General features: G+C 38.6%; 2 protein-coding genes across 2 annotated transcripts in view; both read left to right on the forward strand.

Moving 5' to 3' along the window:
* The window catches only part of LOC119152390 (collagen alpha-1(XXVIII) chain-like), a 34,268-nt gene extending 31,117 nt beyond the window's left edge, over positions 1-3,151 (forward strand). Inside the window, exons 32-35 of the mRNA XM_037397594.1 lie at positions 480-721; positions 1,313-1,403; positions 1,488-1,577; positions 2,940-3,151. Coding sequence (XP_037253491.1) covers positions 480-721; positions 1,313-1,403; positions 1,488-1,577; positions 2,940-3,151 — 635 coding nt within the window. The remainder of the gene's footprint in view (positions 1-479; positions 722-1,312; positions 1,404-1,487; positions 1,578-2,939) is intronic.
* Positions 3,152-5,551: 2,400 nt separating this feature from the next.
* Positions 5,552-19,032, forward strand: BBS5 (Bardet-Biedl syndrome 5). The gene is made up of 12 exons (XM_037397371.1): positions 5,552-5,701; positions 7,823-7,905; positions 8,701-8,766; positions 10,646-10,695; positions 11,411-11,538; positions 12,428-12,563; positions 13,551-13,646; positions 14,188-14,250; positions 15,053-15,187; positions 15,302-15,385; positions 17,240-17,263; positions 17,370-19,032. Exons 1-12 carry the CDS (start codon positions 5,640-5,642, stop codon positions 17,469-17,471), a joined length of 1,029 nt encoding a protein of 342 aa, XP_037253268.1. The 5' UTR covers positions 5,552-5,639; the 3' UTR covers positions 17,472-19,032.
* Positions 19,033-19,083: the final 51 nt, after the last annotated feature.

The raw sequence follows: 19,083 nt of genomic DNA on the forward strand, positions 1-19,083 counted from the left end.
CTTCTTTTAAGGAGTCACATTAGAGGGCAATGATTCATCATGCCAATGGGGAGATGTCACCTATATGTAGGAAAACAGCTGCTTAAACTAGCTTTCTAAGCTGGGTAAGTGCTCATGCACTGTAAATCTGCTGCACTGGAAACCAGAGTCAAACCCACTGGGGAATTCCATTGGGAAATAGTCCATTTTCATTGGGTTATTTACACGAGCAAGGTAAGCAGTTATTTTCCCACTACCAACCAGCAGTTGTTGCTAAGCTTAGATGAACACCTTTAGGTGAGTTCATTGTATTTTTTACTGTGTAGAGGACTTACAGGCTGGCAGATTTATGACAAGTCCAGAAAGCCTGGAATAATCTTCTTAAAAGCAAAGGAGTATGGGATTGCATGTGTATTATTTACATATATAAATAATTCAAATTTTAGAAATACATTTAATTTCTCAGTATGATTATTTTTTTACTTCTTTTTTTAAAACAGCTCTTGAGTCCAAATTAGTCAACCAATTTTGTGAAGATGAACATGGTACCTTAATATACAACCGTAATGGAAATGGTGCAAGCATAAATGGACCATCTTTCCATTCAGTATCTTCAGGTTCCTTACATCACATACTTCAGAACAACAATGCTAATAGACAGTCACTTTCCGTACAGACACCTGGAGTATCTACAGTAGAAAGTCTTCCAAGACTTGGTGATCTTCCTCAGCGATTAGCTCCGGTACGAAAATTCAGCAGGTTTTAATGAGCAAAAGTTTTATACATAAATATATATATATAACCTTCCCTGTAATATGTAACTTCCTCCTACTTTTCTACAGGACAGGTACTGTAATAGCTCCTTTACCTTGGTATGCTCAGAGCTGGCTGTTCCAAGTAAAAGTTCTGACGTTACACGCAGGCAGTTATCTAATGGCTATAATTTATTCCTGATACTGTTACAAGGATTATTATTCCTGTGTTTAATACAGTAATATTTGTGCCACAGTGTGAAACATAATCTTATAAAAATGCAATTACACTGTAATAATTAAGTCTAAGAATAGTAATTGAACTCAATTGTAGTCCATATTTTGAAGTTTTTAAATAAAATTCTGTAAAGGTCAACTGAAAAAAGTATATTTCCCAGGTTTAAGATTGATAACCTTCTTGGTAAACCACCAGATGAGGCTAAAATCCTGATTCTTATCACTGAAGTCAGGGTAAATGGAAAGGAAAAACATTACAAAAACCTCTAAGTGGTGAAGGGCTTGTTCATTTTGAGACACTTCACAATATCTGAAAAGCAAAGAAAATCAAATGCTTATTTCAGACCAAAGCACCTCCTGTGGTAGTATATGAAGCCTATGAAGAGGAACAAGAGGAGGAGGAACAGTCATCCTTGCCAACAGTGGACACTAGAGGTATTTTTACCATCATTCATTTCTTCATCTTTATTTTTGGCTGATCAAAAATCAGCGTCTCATCCTGCTTCTTTTCACCTACAGCTGTGGCATCATTACTGCCATCAAAACCATCATCATCAGATAAAGTGACGACATCATCTCTTTCAACTGCAGGGCTCACACCAAGACCAGGTTATAGATGTAACTAGTTTTGCATTGCCCTGATACTAGCTTTTCAATAGGCTTTAAATCAGAAAAATTTTGTTCCACTCTCTGAAGATTTCATGAGCCCATGCTTTGGAGAAGAATCCATTTCACGATTTTGTAACATCTAGTTGCGTTCTCGTACAGCCTGTTCACCAGTTCTTGTCTTCCCAAATTCCAAATCCCACTCATCTACTTACAGGAGAAGCAAGGTCAGCTATAATCTGAGAGGTCATAAATGGCATCAAAAAGAGAACACAGTGGTAGCTGAGGTGGGCCAATGAGCAGGTAATTTGTCAGCCAAGAAGGGGCAGTCTATGGAGATGGGAGGCTTCAGAGAAGATAATGATTTCAGAATTGGACAGAAAAAATAGATTTCTCCTTCAGAGGAAAAATATGAAAAAAAGGGTGTTTAGTCATTTGAGGGAAAGTAGTTAGCTGACTGCTCAAAGAATTGATTCTTTTAACATGAAATGTCCAAATGTATTCTGTTCATCATTTGTGGGATTCACACTTTGAGTTTCAGTAATAATGTATTACGATGGGAAACATGTTCCCATGCTTCATGGGAACATGGGCATGACTATTACTCTGTCTCTGGCAAGAACTTTTTTTTTTTTTTTAACGTGTCAAGATACCGGTTGCCAAAGACAGAATATTGATGTCACAATATGAAACTTGAAGGAAAAGTATTTTCTATTTCATGGTTAAAGTGAGTGAGACTAGATTGTATGTCCCAGTCCTCTAATGTGTATCTGTAGGAATCATTAGACCAACAAGCTTTATATCCAAACTTAACTAGTATGTACATAATTACTACCATTGTATTAGGTAAGTAGCATAAACATCTTACAAAAGACTGAAGTTTTTATATTCTTCTTACTGTTCTAATGCCTCTTCCCCCCCACCACGATGAGAACTAATGTGCTGAAGCAACGTACTGCAGAAGGATGACAGTCATACTTGTTGGAAAATAGCAGGTGCAACTAGCTTACACCTCTTTGGCTTACAGTTTTGGATTGCTCACAAGAATAGTTGCTGATAATTCGATTTCAAAGTTATCAGATTCATATTGTTTCCTCTTCTGGTATGTAGAGCCAGAATACTGGCTCTAATATTTCTGGAGTTACTAGAACTATGCCAGTAAAGGAATAGTTTACTTGACCTCCTAAGGTGCATTTTTAACTTGCCTTCAAAGCTAGCATCTTTAGAAGTGAATCTTAAATTGCTGTATAACATTAGCAGAAAAAAACCTAAATAAAATAGTGTTTAAAAGTTAAAATCTATACAATACAATCGACTTTTACAAACTGAATTGTTTCTATTCCTTTTTCTCTCTCTTTATTTTAGAAAGTATCCTGGACCTCCGGTGCAAGTTGAGGCTGGATCAAGGGCCATGCCGTGTTTATATCATAAAATGGTATTATGATAAACAGGCCAATGCCTGTGCTCAGTTTTGGTACGGTGGCTGCAGTGGAAATGCAAACCGCTTTGACAGTGAAGAGGAATGTAGAGATGCTTGTGTACTTTTTTCTGGAGGTAGGGATTTATCTCTACATTAATAATGAGCAAGTTGAAACTATTGATTGTTTGGATTTATCATCAAGTATCCAGCTCACTTTAATTCTTCTTGCATATATTGTATGATGTAGTCCTTATGTAACAAAATAACATTTTTTTCAACGGTATTAAGAGTACAAAATTTCTGTTTTACTAAGGTATAGTAAGACCAGTATAGCATTTGCCATAGTAATTGCCCTTCCTTCACCTAGATCTTTAAATACTACCATTTACAATCACTAGCTATACCTCATTTTATATATGGCTTTGGAAAGCAATCTTTTGTCATTAAAATGATGTAATTTCTTTTCTGTTACAGAAATCTGATATTTGGCATGGATTCTGCAATGAAGACTTCACTTTTTTTTGAGAGAGAGTGTTCGACAAATCCTATTTTAATATTTCAAGCCTAAAATATCAATTTCCAAATTACATGCAGAGTATTACTCAGTACAGATAAATAGAGCAAATGCATCAACCGGTGGCCTTCGTGCTTTCTGGGTCATAAGACAGGGAGGTGGCTCAGCTACCCACCTTTCCCAACCAGATCACAGTTACATGTAGTAGTTTTTTCTGTAAACTTTCCTCAGTTTCAATTAGCTAACAAGACATATGTCAAATGCAGTTAAAACACATACACGGATTTTATCAATAGCTAGCATCAATAAATTAGGTTAGTTCATGTCTTAAGTGGTCCTTGACATGTTTCTCTTCTGAGAGCCCAATCTAATTTTGAATGCATTTCAGTCCATCTCTTTCTTTGAAGTTTTTAAACCTATGTTCAAAACATCAAATGCAGCACAGAGTTCATTCTTTATTTCCTGTCACTGCCATATTGCTTCTTACATTTATGTCTGTCTGTATATGATGTATTTCCTATTCCACTTGATTTACATACTTGAAAGCTTGTTTTTAATGAAAGAATTCTGGTTTTATTGCCAGGACAGAGAATGGACAGCTGTACCTTTATAGGCCTAAAAACTTCCGTTGTTGTCCCAAAATCAGGGTTCTTCACCCGGCATGCAAGAACCAATCGACACACAGAGTTGAGGTATTTCTTTATTACACATATGCACAAAGCCAGGGGCTAGGTGGTGTTCCACAAAGCAAGCCCACTCACACAAAAAATTACGTATTTATCCTGTTACATGATTAGTAAAAAACACACTTGAATTTACACTTATAGCTCAGTGATTACTATCTTCTTTGCCACTGGTTAGGCATATTTAAATTAGCCTCGCTTGCATGTAGATTAGCACACATGCTCCCTGCAGGTGGTGGTGGTGGGAGGTGTACGTCTTTCCAGTTTTAAATTGAGCTGGTGGTTGTAATCTCCCCCTGCCACCTTTCCCTTTCCCCTAGTTAGTGTCTCATTCTGCTGACTTCTTGTCTTTGTTGGAATTAACTGGCTGTGGGCACCTCCTGGGGCAGGATGTTCTCCTTATCAGGCTTGTAGTTCTCCTTCAAGGGCACAGTCATTCATACAAAGTTACAGATACATGACTAACCGAACGTCACTAGAAGCTGACAATAAGATAACAGGGATTGAATGTATGGCTAGACATCAACTCCACAGCTAAATTATTTACTGTGTTAACGTGCTCCTGATGATGTAACTCCTGCATGTGGAACCCCATGGTCATTTTTGGTTGGGTTTGTGGGTTTTTTCCTGAACAAATTTTAAGTTTGGTGTATCAACAAAAAATGGAACGTGGCTTCAAGTCCAACACCTGCTACCCTTCCTACCCAGGGAGCCCGGACATGGCGGCACACTGCTCTTCCCACCGCCCAGCCAGGGGCCACGGGCAGCACCGGCCGTGGCATCTTCCTTCATCACGTTTCTATCAACTCCCAGGTGGGTGACAATGGGATCAATGGGTTCCTCACTAATTCACAGACCAGCTCCAGGGAAAAAACCGTCAAAGGTCAAGTTTCTTTCTATGATTCGTACTTTTTATTTGGAAGTGGTAGGATACAGCAGTTAAAATTCTGCTAGATATGGTTTTCAAGTTATTCCAAATCAGAAATATGATACATCCCATCTAGTCAAAAACAAACAACCCCACAGCCAAAACAGAAATCACAGGACTTCAAGCTGTGATTTACCAAGTAAGGGTTTCACAAGCTTTATAGTTTACCGACTGTAGAGGGGGCTGGCTTAACGATCGGCCACGGCAACACACGTTACTCTGTGCCAGACAGAACTAACACGCGAGGAAAAGCTGCAACAACGCCGCGCTCCACCGCCTCGGAGCACCCCGCGCCCCCTCACGAAACGCCCGCCAAGTCGGCGTGACGGCGGCTGCGCGCCCACAGTACGGGGCTGCCGCAAGGCACGACGGGGCAGCGCGGGAAGGCGGTGACGGCCCGGACCCGCCCGCCCAGCCCCCGCCTGGCGCCGCAGCCAACCGCGATCGCTGCGGGAGCGCAGGGCACCGCCCCCGTTGCCACGGTGCGCGCGGGGCCGCCGGAGGGAGCGAAGCGCTGGCCATGAGCGCGGTGCTGGACGTGCTGTGGGAGGACAGAGATGTCCGCTTCGACATCTCCCCGCAGTGAGTGGCGCTGGCCTGCCCTGCCCTGCCCTGCCCTCACAGCGCGGCTCTCGGCCGCTGCCGGCCTCTGCCAGGCGGCTGAGCGAGCGCGGCCGCCGCGGGTGGCGCGGTGCATGCTGGGAACACGCCTAGTGTGGCGGCGCGGGGCGGTGGGCGGGCGCGCTGTCCCGGCAGGGTGGGAGGGGGCCGGGGTGGCCGCCGCGGCTCAGGCGGGCGGGCTGGGGAGGTGGGTCAAGTCACCGTATCGAATCTATGAAAGGGAAAAAAAAAAAAAAAAAAGAGGTTGCAAGCTGGAGGACCGAGGGCAGGGTATTCGTTTCCCACCCGCCTGTAGCGTTACTTGTCGCGGAGAAGTAAAAGCACGCCCCAGGTGCGTGTGAGGTGACGGTAGCAGTCACCGGTCACAAGGACGCGGTGTCCCCGCCGTGGCGCCGGCAGCCAGAGCTCACGGGGAGGGGCTGCGGCCGCTGCGGGCCGGGGCTGGCGGCACCCCTCGGCGGGGCAGGGCCGGCGCTGCTGGCGGCCGTCTGCCGTACCTGGGGCGGATAGCGCTGCTCTGCGGCTGTGGCAAAGCCCCGCGTAGCTCTTGTTGCTGGAGCTGGAAACTGGCAGCTGGCTGCTGTGGTCTGGCGGTGGAGGCTGAGCGGACTGTCGGGCTTCACCTCCCTCCCCCCCAGGTGACCCTGCTGAGACACGGCCTGCCCCTCAGCCGTGCAGCCACCGTGACCTGCGGAAACATGGAATTGTGTCCTGGATGTCTAAGCAGTTCTGTCTTATTTTCTTAAGAAACTGTCACCAAGACAGAGCCTGCTTTCATACTTCTTTTAATGCCGATGTTACTATTCTTGCTACCTCCTGCCCAATGTCTTTTGTGCTGTTCGGTGAGGTATTGTTGAGGCCATACCTGGTGGCTTGGTTCTGGTCTCCAGTAGTATCTCGTGGAATTCCCCTCCTGGTAACACATTTTGTTTCAGTCGTGCCAATACGCTGAAGAGTTTTGGCTGCTTTACACGATACAATTAAAATACAGCAAAATTTCACACAGCATCTGTTGTGTAATTAGAATGGTTAGGCCATTTAAGTCAAGCAAAATATAAAACCCCAAACCACGCCCTTTGTGGGGAAATTCAGAGCAGCATTTCACATGTTTGTCTGCATCTGATGTTTTCTTTGCTGACATCTATTCTTTCCTGAGCCTAGCACCACTCTTTATGACCTAAAAGTACAGCATGAGGCAACAAGTTTTATCCGTTTACAAATTATGTTATTATCCCAAACCTGGGCTCTTCACTCCGTGTGCAAAAGCTGATACACACACAGAGTCAAGATAACTTACTGCATGTCTGCACAGAGGTGGGTGCTAGTTGGTAAATCCATAAAGCTAGCTGTCTCCTATCACACAGTAAAACATTTTATGCACTTTGCACAACTGTTTACTTCTCATTTGCTCTTAAAACCTAATCTCCATTTAAAGGTAAAACATTCTTCCCCCCCCCCCTCCTCCCGCATGAGTTCTGTGGGGAGGGGGCTTGCTTTGCTTGGGGGTGGAACTTTTAGTCCCCTAATCGGGATAGTTCACACATTGTTCAAGTAATTTTCAGTTCAGTCTCATTAACCATTTGGTTTTCCTTGAGGTTATCTTGTTACTTTTTAGGTTGATAAATTTATGGTGTCTATTCCTTCTCCCAAGACCATGTTTTGTTAACTGTAAGGATTAGTTAACAGCCCTGTTTTTCAGATTTTTTTTCTTGTTTTTCATTACTGATATTTACGTATTTGTTTAAGTAAATAACTCGTATCAATGTGAATGAACTTTTTTGCTTTTCCCTCCTGTTTTCACGTGCTTTCTTCCTATTTTGGAGTATAGTTTCCTTGGTCACACTTGCTACATAATTATTGATTTAATGTTATAATTTAATAATAAAGGTATGGAAAATATTAATATGCCAGATGTAGTGATAACAATTTCAGGTATGTAATGTTGATGTGTGTGTATATGTGGATTTTTTTTATTGTGTGATGCACTAAGCAAAAGGAAAGTGAAGTAGGGAAATAGACATGGCCTTCTTTTGGATGATACATCTAATCTGTTTTTCATTAGGTAATTTTTTTTTCTTTTAGACAAATGAAAATGAGACCTGGAGAGGTCCTTATAGACTGCTTAGAGTCTGTTGAAGATACCAAAGGAAACAATGGAGACAGAGGTACCTGCATACTCAGGGGAATTGTAAACTTTCTAGTATTTAACCTGTGCAGGTTCATGAAGGTCCTGTTTGGTTTCCATTGAACTCTGGATCAATGGTCTGTTGTAGAAAATAGATTTCACAGTTCTATCTCCCCTGGAGTGTCTTCGAATAGGATCTCTTGTTGGAAATTACAGGAAGGTGATAATCTTGTCTCAGAATTTGTTTAGAATTGAAAGCTTTGTAAGAATGATCCCTTTATAAATATTGTGGTGATCTTTTGCTGCAATTCTGTTCAATGCTTAGTTTTTCCTAATCTGTTTCAGAGTGACTAGGTAAGGAATATATATATTCTAGTATGCAAGGACATGAAGCAGACAGCAAGCTGAGGTGACCCTTCCTGGGGTTGGGTGTGCTTCTGTACAGGGTACAGAATTGAATAAATTTGCATGTGACATAAAGGGGTGAGGTTATTGATGAAGACAGCTGCGACAGTTAAATCGCTGCCTTCCCCTTCTCCTCAGAGCAGTTCTGCACTGATTGTGTGTCTGCATTTTTATTGTAGACAGGTGGATGTGAAATCAGTAACAGTTCTCAGTTTGGTTTTGAAGAATGCTGGTTATATATTAGAGGTTGTTTCATTTGTTCCTTGCTGGATTTTCTCTCCTAGCGTTCCAAAAAAAAAAAAAAAAGTGTTTAGTGATTTTCAAGGGGAAGGAATATTCTGGTGTTTCAAAACTAGAGGTAAATACGTACCACAGAATGGAACATTTCATTTAATGGAAGGTGTTCAGACTAAAAACTTGTTATTTCCAGGTAGACTGCTTGTGACAAATTTGCGGATTATTTGGCGCTCATTGTCATTGCCCAGAGTCAATCTCTGTAAGTATAATTTCTTGTTAAACAACTGCAAATTTTGTGTTTCCTTTGTGGTAGCATGCTATTCTTTCACAATAGTATCAATTACAGTACAGAATAGTATAGTTCTGTTGCTCTGTAAAGTCTGAAATAAACTGTTACTGCTGAATCTGTTTGTAATATAGGAACTGTTAAAACAATTCACAGCAAAATATTGATTCAATGTTAATTTCTCAGAACAGAAGTTGAAGAGTACTTCAGACATTTTGCATTTGGTCTATGTGGGTTTCATTCATTTTTCTAGAAAGAAACAAAAATTTGAGTTTTGTACGTCTTGTTGCCACCTGTTCTATATTTTTATATATATCTTTTTTCAACATTTTGTATTGTCTTACAGTTTTTATTCCCCACAATTATCTGCCTTTCCAAATTTACTATTGTAAGCTTTGAATAAGCTTCTGATTTTTAACTGTATGCATAGTTAGCATATCTATTCACATTTAATTTAATTTGCTGAAACAGGGGCAGGATGCATTTATTTTGTACTCACAGTATTTCCAGTGCTCATTTCATAATAGCCAGTCAATCTTGAAAATCTGTATCCTGTTCATAATGTAGATAAACTTATGCTCTCTGCTTGCTTGCTGTTCTGCATTTGCTGTCTTGTATGTGCATGTGCGTACAAGTGCACACACACACTGCTACTTCTGTATGTCTTTATAAAATTAAAAAAAAATGTTTGCTTGTGTATTTCAGTTTTAGAATAGACATTTTTAGAGGAGATCACAAACTTATGGAGTAGTTCAGCCCTATTGTAGAAGCTCAAGGAAGTCTAACCTACAGCTTTTAGAGTTCAATGTGCTTTCTAGCTTTCAAGATAATGCATTATTTCTTACATTAAGGGATATATAGACAAAAAAAATAATAGTTTGTTGGATGCCATTTTTTACTATTGCTGTTTTAGAAAATTTCTTTTAAGCAACCTAGGAAATAGTGTTTTGCTGCTATTTTTGCAAGTGCTGATTCCATAAAGACTGAATATTCCTATTGCGTAACTGCTAGCACATCTGAGATTTTGAAGAAGCAGAATCTTGCCAAAGCAAATTCCTGTTAGGTTATTCCAGATTTTTATTTTTTTTTTGTGGGTTTTGGGGTTTGTCTGTTTTCATCTGGCTGTGCTTCTATTGGTATCAGTAGCAGGACTGTCATTGACATTCAGATTTAGTCCATACCATTCTAATGCATCTGTTTGTTTTAGGAAGAATGGCTGGGATTGTTTCTGTTTTAATTTTGTATCAGAGCACTACTGAAGAAGAGGCAAAGTTAAATTTATAACTGTTTTTTCCTCTTCTTTTTGTTCTACACTTCTACTTTCCTTTTTGCCTTTTTTTTTTTTTTTTTTGGACATCTCCTTAGCTCTTCTTCTACGAAGTATTATATCAATGGAGAAAGTTTTATTTATAAGGGTGAAACTTATGGGCAACTTATGATGAAACAGACCTTCTTGAGGCAACGGTCAAATGCTGAAACCAGGGAAATGCTGATTAGATATTATGAGAAAAACATTCACAATGATGGCAAACAGTAGAACAGGCTCCTAGAGTGGCTGTGGAATTGCCTTCTTTGGAAATACTCAAAACTCAATTGAACAGTACCCTGAGTAGCCAGGTGAAGTTGGTCCTGCTTTGAGAAGAGCATTGGACCAGAAAACCTCCCAAGGCCCTTTCCAGCTTAAATTAGTCTTTGATTTTGTGATTAAGGCCCAGATTGTTAACCACTGTGTAATTCTTGCAAATAACATCGAAAGCTGTGCTACAAAATTCAATATTGTACTTTGCAATTTTGACTATTTTTTCTTGTTCTCAAAACTGTTCTTTATTTTTTTCCCCCCACTAACTTTTAGCTGTTGGTTACAACTGCATTATAAATATAACGACAAGAACTGCCAACTCGGTAAGTTTCAAAAAAATACTTTTTAAAATAATAAAAGAATATTTTATTTAAAAGAAAAAATAATTTGTAAAAATTCATTGCTTATACATATTGCACTATATGAACAGTAATCTGAAAGTTTACAGTTTACAAGAACAGTAATAGGATAGTAGTGGAAGTTTAGTTTTAAAAGTTGAGAAGGTTTTAAATTTCTATAGGAGCATGGTTTTAGTCAGTTTCCTAAGGCAGTAAAACTCATGTAATCATGCTGTTTGGTGATTCCTCTCCCCTCTAGGTAAGTGAAGCACACATGGGCTCATTGTGTCTAAATTTAACAAAGGTCTAGAGAGGCATTAATCCTGTGCGAGAAGGCTCTCAAATACATAACTTGAATTACATGCAACTGTGAAGCCATTGGTTTTGCTTGCAGCAAAAAACTAACAGGGAGGTTATGTAGGTTCCCTGGGCAGCCATATGGTAACAAAGTCAAAAATACTCCTTCGGTCATGATACTGCAAATGTATAGCAGGCAGGGTTCATTAGTTCTACTGTTGATGATACTACTAGTTTCTCCAAAAGAACCTGAGTCCAGTTGAAGACAACAATAGATTAGTGGATCAGGATTACACATTCAGATATACTATTTAGAACAAGACTTTTGAAAACATGTCAAGATTATTTATTGCCTGTACAGTCAAGCTACTATATTGTCAAAATGTTAATTTTTTCCTTACAGAAATTGCGAGGGCAGACAGAAGCGCTGTATATATTGACAAAATGTAACAACACACGCTTTGAGTTCATATTTACTAATGTTGTCCCCGGGAGTCCCAGGCTCTTCACTTCAGTTATTGCGGTACACAGGTAGCATACTTAAAATCGTGTTTGTTCATCTACGAAATTCAATGAATCAAATATGTGGGATTGCTACTGATGATGGACCCAGTATATAACTGCCCATATTTACCATTCAGAAAACTTTCCCAAAAGAGGAGAACAGCATCTCTGGAAGGGAGAGAACGATCACAAATTCTAGTAGATAACTGTGCAAAAAGAAAATTAATGTGTATTAATACCAGTCATTGATCACAATTTATACGCCTTGTGTGTATATACTATCTGAACAAATAAAATTACAAAAGAGCTAATTTCAGTGTGTATTTTCTATCTATAATTTCTGTCTATAATAATTTCCCTTAATTTTGGATCATGTAATGGAAATGAAGAGTTAAATCCTGGTCAAAACTCTTGACTACAAAACAGTGGATGTTTCCCAATAAACATAAGTCATGTGAATGAATGTGTGCATAATACATTACCATAGGTTTCTATTTAAGAGCTGTGGAATACTGACCTATGTATATTGGATGTTTTTGACTTAACTGGCACTGAAAAATACAGGATTCTTGATGTCCATGCTATTTATAACATGGGACCCAGAAGACTTAAGCTTTGCAGCAGACACTGGGAGATGACTGTCTTAAGGAAAAGAAATATATATATATATACACACACATGTGAACAATACAGTAGATCAAAACAGGTGTCAAAAAACCCCCCCTTTAAAGATAACTTCATTAAGGAATGCTGAAGTACAATGGTTTACCTTGATGAAGTTTTGATAGTGCTCTCATTTTTTTGCAATGTGGTGATCAGAAGAGTTGAAAATACACATTTCATATTGGTGCTGAAACAAACAGTAAAAGTAATAGAAGACACTGAAATGGTAACTTGTATTTTTTATGTTTTGCAGAGCTTATGAAACTTCTAAAATGTATCGTGACCTGAAGCTGAGAAGTGCATTGATTCAAAACAAGCAACTGAGATTATTACCACAAGAACAAATATACGATAAAATCAATGGAGTCTGGAATTTATCAAGTGACCAGGTATAGTGAAAAATGAGACTATGTTGACTACAGCGAAGTTAAAGTGTTTTGGCAGTTGTACTGCTATAGCATTGTAACCTCAAAGGAATTACCCTTAATTCAGTTTATTAGTTGATGCATGCGAAGAAACTGATCCCATGTATTTACTACTCAGTAACGAAGTCTCCTTTTGGGATCCTGAGGTCTACATGACTCTGCTAATATTCAAGGAACTAGGTACACAGTCCCTTTTAAGAAGATTTATTTGTGGGTCTAAAGCTCTGTATCATTCTGAAAGATGATCATGTGTTTCCAAAGTGCTCTGTTGAGTATTTGTATGTTTACACGCAGCTTTGACTACAGTGTAAGACTATATTGTCTTTTGATTACTGGAAACTGAAACTATTGGAATAGGAGTCTATGTGTTAAAACATGGAAAAATAAAGACTGTAAGGAAAAAATAAAAACCATTTGTATTACAGGGCGTTAGTTGCAAGTATTTCCCAGAGCCATGAAACAAAATGGGAGCTGTTATTTCTGTCTGTGCAATTTTAGTCTAGAATGGAAACAAGATCCATCCTGACAAGCTAAAAAGTTCTTTCCTCCTCGTTCCCTTGGCACACATCTCCACAATTGCCTAAGTTTAACCCACATGCCATTATACTTACGCTATACACCAATTCCAGATCTGTACAGTTAAGCATGCTCTCAGATGCTTCATGTACTCTCATGAGGTCTGCTGTGCTGTGATTTTGTCCTGCTTCACTGCGGTAATAGGTACTCCCAGCTATTTTCACCACTTGGGTGCTGTATCCTTTAAAGATTGGATCTTGCTTCCTTGCAATCAATGGAAGCATTTCAGCTGGTTTTGGTGGAAAGAATAAGCCTTTTATTGAATTAAATATGAAGCTATATGCTGCTTGCGTTTAAGTGGATAGCAGTAATCATCATGTTAGAAAAAAAGGCTGTATACTTCGAAGCAGTTCTAACATACCTTTTCTTTAATAGGGAAATCTGGGAACGTTTTTTATTACTAATGTGAGAATTGTTTGGCATGCAAATATGAATGACAGCTTTAATGTCAGCATACCATATCTACAAATTGTAAGTATCTCAAAACAACCAATTTCAGAACAAAATGGGAAAGTTCAAGTCTTTAGTTAAAACTCCCAGCTCACCAAAATTAGTATTTCATGTCCCACAGTCAGGGAGGAATTTAGTTTTACCAGCATCAACCATAGGGTAGATACTTTTTTTTTCCATTTTTCTGTCTAGATTAGGGGCTTTCTTGGGCAGGTACTGTTAGTGAAAATGCTTTGTGTTTCCAGTTTTCAAACTGTTTACTATGTTGCTTCATGCCACCTACATACACTGGGATTAATGATTTGTGAACCTGATGTTCAGAAATGATCTGTTACTACTGTTACCACTTCTGGTAACACTTTTCCCTTAGGTTCGGGGATTCAGATTTGTAATGGTAAATGGGAGGGAATCCTGGTAGCCAAGCTTCCACAGCCAGTAGCTCTAATTAGCACAGTGTAAAAAAAAAAAAAGAATTTAAAAAATATTGAAAAATACATAGAGCAGATTTTCATCAAGTAATTCCAAAATTTTTAACAAACAGTTTTTACCTCTTTACCATTAGCGTTCAATAAAAATAAGAGACTCAAAGTTTGGCTTGGCGCTTGTGATAGAGAGTTCTCAGCAGGTAAGAAGCTTTAATAGCCTTTTTTCACTGGTTACATTTTTATATATAATATTTCTCTAATTCTGACTTGTTACAGGGCTACTTTTAAGGTACTTGCAGTGTTCCTTCTGTGTGGCCTTTTGAACACAATGTGAAGAAAGTAATCTTTGAACTGCTTAAAACACCTGTACGTTAAGGTCTATATGGCTGTGGTCTCGAAGCGAAATGACAGTAGGCCAGCATGACTAGTTAAAGCAAAATAACTGTTCAAAACAGTGTTTTCTGACATTATCTTTGGAATCTAATTAATTCTATACTTAAGACACTAATTTTAATCTTTTTCACTTGTGTATCTGTTTTGCTGTAAGAGGGAAAATTATTTTTCTTCAATTCGACTTTAATAAAAAATGCTTTTAATGGTGATTTTTTTAAAAAAGTTCAACTATTTATCTGAAAATTTCTTTAATAACAGCATAACGATCTAACAGATTAAACATTTGCTGACTAGCTAGAAGTGATACTGATGATCTCTTACTGATTTTTTCCCATCCTTGTTTGCTTTTGTTTTTCTGTGTACCAAGTTTGTTCTTTGTTTATATAATGGGCTAACAGTTAAAAGTTCATTTACCTCATAGAGAAACATTGTCATTGTTTTTATTTCACCCATTGTTTAAGTGGCAGGATGAAGATAATGCCAAAATACAGATAATATTTTATCAGCAAACTGAAATTTGCTATCATTAAACTGCAAATCCCTATCAAGGGGAAAAAGTTGTTTAAATAATAAGCAAACACGTGTCTTCTTTATTCCTCTGTTACATAGAGTGGCGGATATGTACTTGGTTTTAAAATAGACCCTGCAGAGAAACTACAGGAGGCAGTGAAAGAAATTAATTCACTTCACAGAGTTTATTCAGCTAACCCTATATTTGGAGTGGATTATGAAATGGAAGAGAAGGTACTCCACTCATTTATTCTAAATTAGATACAGTATTGTGTTAACAGCAGTAATAAAAATGTATTAAACATATTAGATATGTGGATTTACTTACTTCAGTGTTTTGATTTGCAGCCTCAACCTCTTGAAGACCTAACAGTGGAGCAGGTTCAAGATGATGTGGAAATAGAAGCTGATGAATATACAGATGCTTTTGTGGTAAGCTTCTCCCCAGAAAATGGAAAACTGGAATACTCCTTGTTTGTTTTTTGAAATTTAAGCAATGTAGAGATGTCATCCTCAAAGGTAAGCTACCACTGAACTTCCTATATTTAAAACACATCTACACGCCTTTTATTCAAAATCCTGGTTGCTACAGGAATTCTGTGTGTGGGTTTTGAACTTAAGAATAAACTATTATTCAAAATAAATAGTAGTACCTATTTAAAGTAGTAGTTGTATGTAGTTTCTCTACACATGAAGGTCAGGAATAGCTTGAAAACTAGCAGTATAATATAATGAAATACATTATATTCAAAAAGTCTCCCTTCTTTTGGAGCAGATAAATAGATGGTGATATCTGTATGCTCAATGTTCATCTAAGATTCAGACTTAAAAGATTTTTAGAAAGGCAGCAGTAATTTTGAGTCACTCCTGACAACCTTTGCACTCCTGACAATACCAGTTTAGAAAACTGTTAGTATCTGATAGTCTCCCAGTATTTCAGGAAAACTTACTTTAAAATGCATTAAGTTGCTTTATGACCATCTTCTAGGAATTTCCAAATTTACTGTGCAGATTGCACAGGTAGACTGTACACGTTTTCAAGTGCTAGCCTCGACATGTTGACGTGTTTTATTAATTCACCTCGGAAATATGGTGCTAGCAGTGCTAACATACTACTTTAGATAGCTACTACTTTAAATAGCTACTACTGTTGGTGCAGTGCTAGTACCAATCTTATTGCCAACTTCTTTTCTTTTGCTGTCATCTACTGATGCAGGTGAGCTCTTATCTCTTCCTTTCCCTCCTTTTCCTTCACCTTTTTGCCATTTTTTTTTTCATTTTTACGTATTTCTATACAGTCTTCAACATAGTTAAAGACTTACCTTTTTCCTTAAAAGTAGGTTGTTTGCTCTATTGGTGCCTATGTAATCTGGATTAAATAACTCCTTTGCATATTCTAATACAAAAACTGAAGCTGTTAATGATTAGAAGGTGTTTGCTATAGGAGAGATGGATTGTCCAGGGCCCAAAAAGTGGCTCCAGACCAATATTCCATGACAGTTGGCAGCTGCTATGCTGTTCTGTGCAGTCTTACATAGCTTGAGATCCAGCTGAGCAGGAAAATGCTTCCTTTGCTGCCCCTCGCCAGTCCATAAGGGCAGCTGAAGCAAGATCAGGCTTTCTTTGGTAAATATGAAGATCTAGAGCCTGCTGGTCCAGAGACTTCTAGAGCTGAGAATATTTTCAGAGATCTGCTGTCCTGAAGAATTTGAGCGTTAATTTCCACACGCACAGAATGGGAAAGATTGTGTCTCTTTCACAGGTATCTGACTGAAAGTAGAAATATTTGGTTAATTGTTCAGTTACTCTGTGTTTATTTCTTACACTGAATATGAGGTTAACTGAATTTTGATATTACTTACATTTGAAGTTAATTTTTGAAATTTAATAACAAGTGCTGCTGCACGTGAGGCAGAAGATGCTAGGATGCTGTTCGTTTGCCTTCATGGTAACATTTTATTCCCTGTAAAGTATTTGTCAGTGTAACAAATGTAATATGAAAATTTTACCATTTAAAAATAATTGTTTATTATGATGGAAAACTCAAAAGACTGGTATTTAATGAAAAACAGCATAATCACCAGCTCCTGTTAGAACCCTTTTGTAAATTATTTCAATGTATAAAAACCTCTGTTCTTGTTCAGAAAACAAAAATAAAAGCCAGTCTGGTTTGTTGCAGAAAACATACCAAATAACAGTTTTGACCCCAAGGAATTTTTAGCAGACTTGGTTTTAGACCACTTTTTTTTCCAAAGGTTGTGAGTTCTTTTTTTTTTTCTTTTGTAGGCTTACTTTGCTGATGAAAACAAGGTAAGAACATCTTTCTGTATACTATCAAATTCATGTTGTTAAAAATGGGATAATAAAGCTAAAAAGTACCTTCTACTTTCTTTCTTATCTCGTGTGTTCAAAAAAGCAACATGATGGTGAGCCTGTTTTTTCAGAAGAACTAGGACTTGCAATAGAGAAGCTAAAGGATGGATTCACGCTCCAGGGACTCTGGGAAGTAATGACCTGATTTAGATTGGCACGTGTTTGTTTCCTAAAGCAAGTAAAGACTCTCAGTTCTTACTCGGCTTGTGAGATCTGTAGAAGGTAATTTAGAAATACCGGATTAGCAGAAAAATGACATGCCAAAGTTAAAGAGCAGCAAATATTAGATAATATGTCCTCAGGATATGTCATAAAGGAAAGATTATTCAAAACCCTCGTATGTGTAAAAGCTTTGTATGTATTACCTTGGTTCTGTAAGCAGTGACAGGACAACCGATATCTACTATAAGAAGGGGTGGAGCCCCAGCTGCTGGTGGCAGCCCTGTCCCCTGCTGGCAGTCACATGTTCCACTGGCCCCAGAAGTCCCACCTTTCCTCTGGTCACATCCTGCAAGCACCTGAGAAGTCCCTCTTTCTGTCTGGCTATAAGGACCTGGAAGTCCCTCCCCACGATGTGCACAGTGGCTGCCATTTTATTTCAGCTGCCATTATGTAAAATGTCCTACCGCCATGTTTTCATACTGGTCTGTGGTTGGCTGGCTGTGGGTTTTGACGCACTTATACCTCAGGTGTTTTCAGGCTTGTGATTGGCAGGATCAGCCACCCCATCCTGCCTCCCCCAGAAGGCTGTCAGGGCAGGACGCCCCCTCCCCTAACAACACAGGGTCTGCCACAGTGTTTCAGCTTCAGCAGCCATTTTATGGCAGGTAGCTACTTTTTTTCTCTCTCTCTCTTTTTTTTTTCAACTTAACCACCCCTGTGTTTGCAGACTGCCCTGTGATTGGCTGCCAGGACCAGCCACCACCTGCCATTTTACCCAGAAGTAGGTCAGAAAAGGAAGCTTCCTCTTCCTATGTACAGGGAGACCATCATTTGAGATAGGGCAGTCTGTGGGATATGGTTTGATGCTCAATTTAAAATATTCTTGTATTTATACACGGTGATGTACTTTCCCATAATGATTGTATCTAAGTCAAAATCAGATTTCTATGAAACACAGAAATATCATCATATGTAGAACATGTTGTCTCTAGGTATATTGGCTGTGCCATTGCAGCGGTGCTGTGTTAGTGCTAACTTAGACAATACTGTTTCAAATTAGTTTTGATGTCTCAGAATTTTGTTTAATGTTCAGCACATATCATTCCAGGTACTTAATTGTAATCCAGATATCCTCATACAGTGTTTTCTTTTTTTTTTTCCTTTTTCTTTCCTTTTTTTTTCTAGAACACTTAAAGGAATTATCTAGAAAAAAGTGCACACACAAATACCGTCTGTGTTTGAGTCACTAGACCTTTATGATGTTATGTGTTAGAGAGAAATGAGTCATTTATTGTTTAAAGGAAGATGCAGCTGTTACGCTTTCTAGTGAGATAAGACCTCTATGCTATTTTCTATAAGTGGAAAAAGTCAAATGAGCTCGCCTCTCAGCTGTTTTAGCAGCTGACTGTTATAGTAAAGTCACTGTCGTGTGAATGTAATTGTGGAGTTTGTAGAAAATCTCTGAAGGTATTTGCTTTAATGAAATACTACCTATATTGAAAAGCAATCATTATTTCAATAAACTTCAACAATGTTATACCTCACTGTAGATCTTGCATTCAAATAGTTGTGTTTCAATCCCGTTTCCGTTATGT

Source organism: Falco rusticolus, chromosome 8, assembly GCF_015220075.1.
Source record: "Falco rusticolus isolate bFalRus1 chromosome 8, bFalRus1.pri, whole genome shotgun sequence".
Taxonomy (NCBI): domain Eukaryota; kingdom Metazoa; phylum Chordata; class Aves; order Falconiformes; family Falconidae; genus Falco; species Falco rusticolus.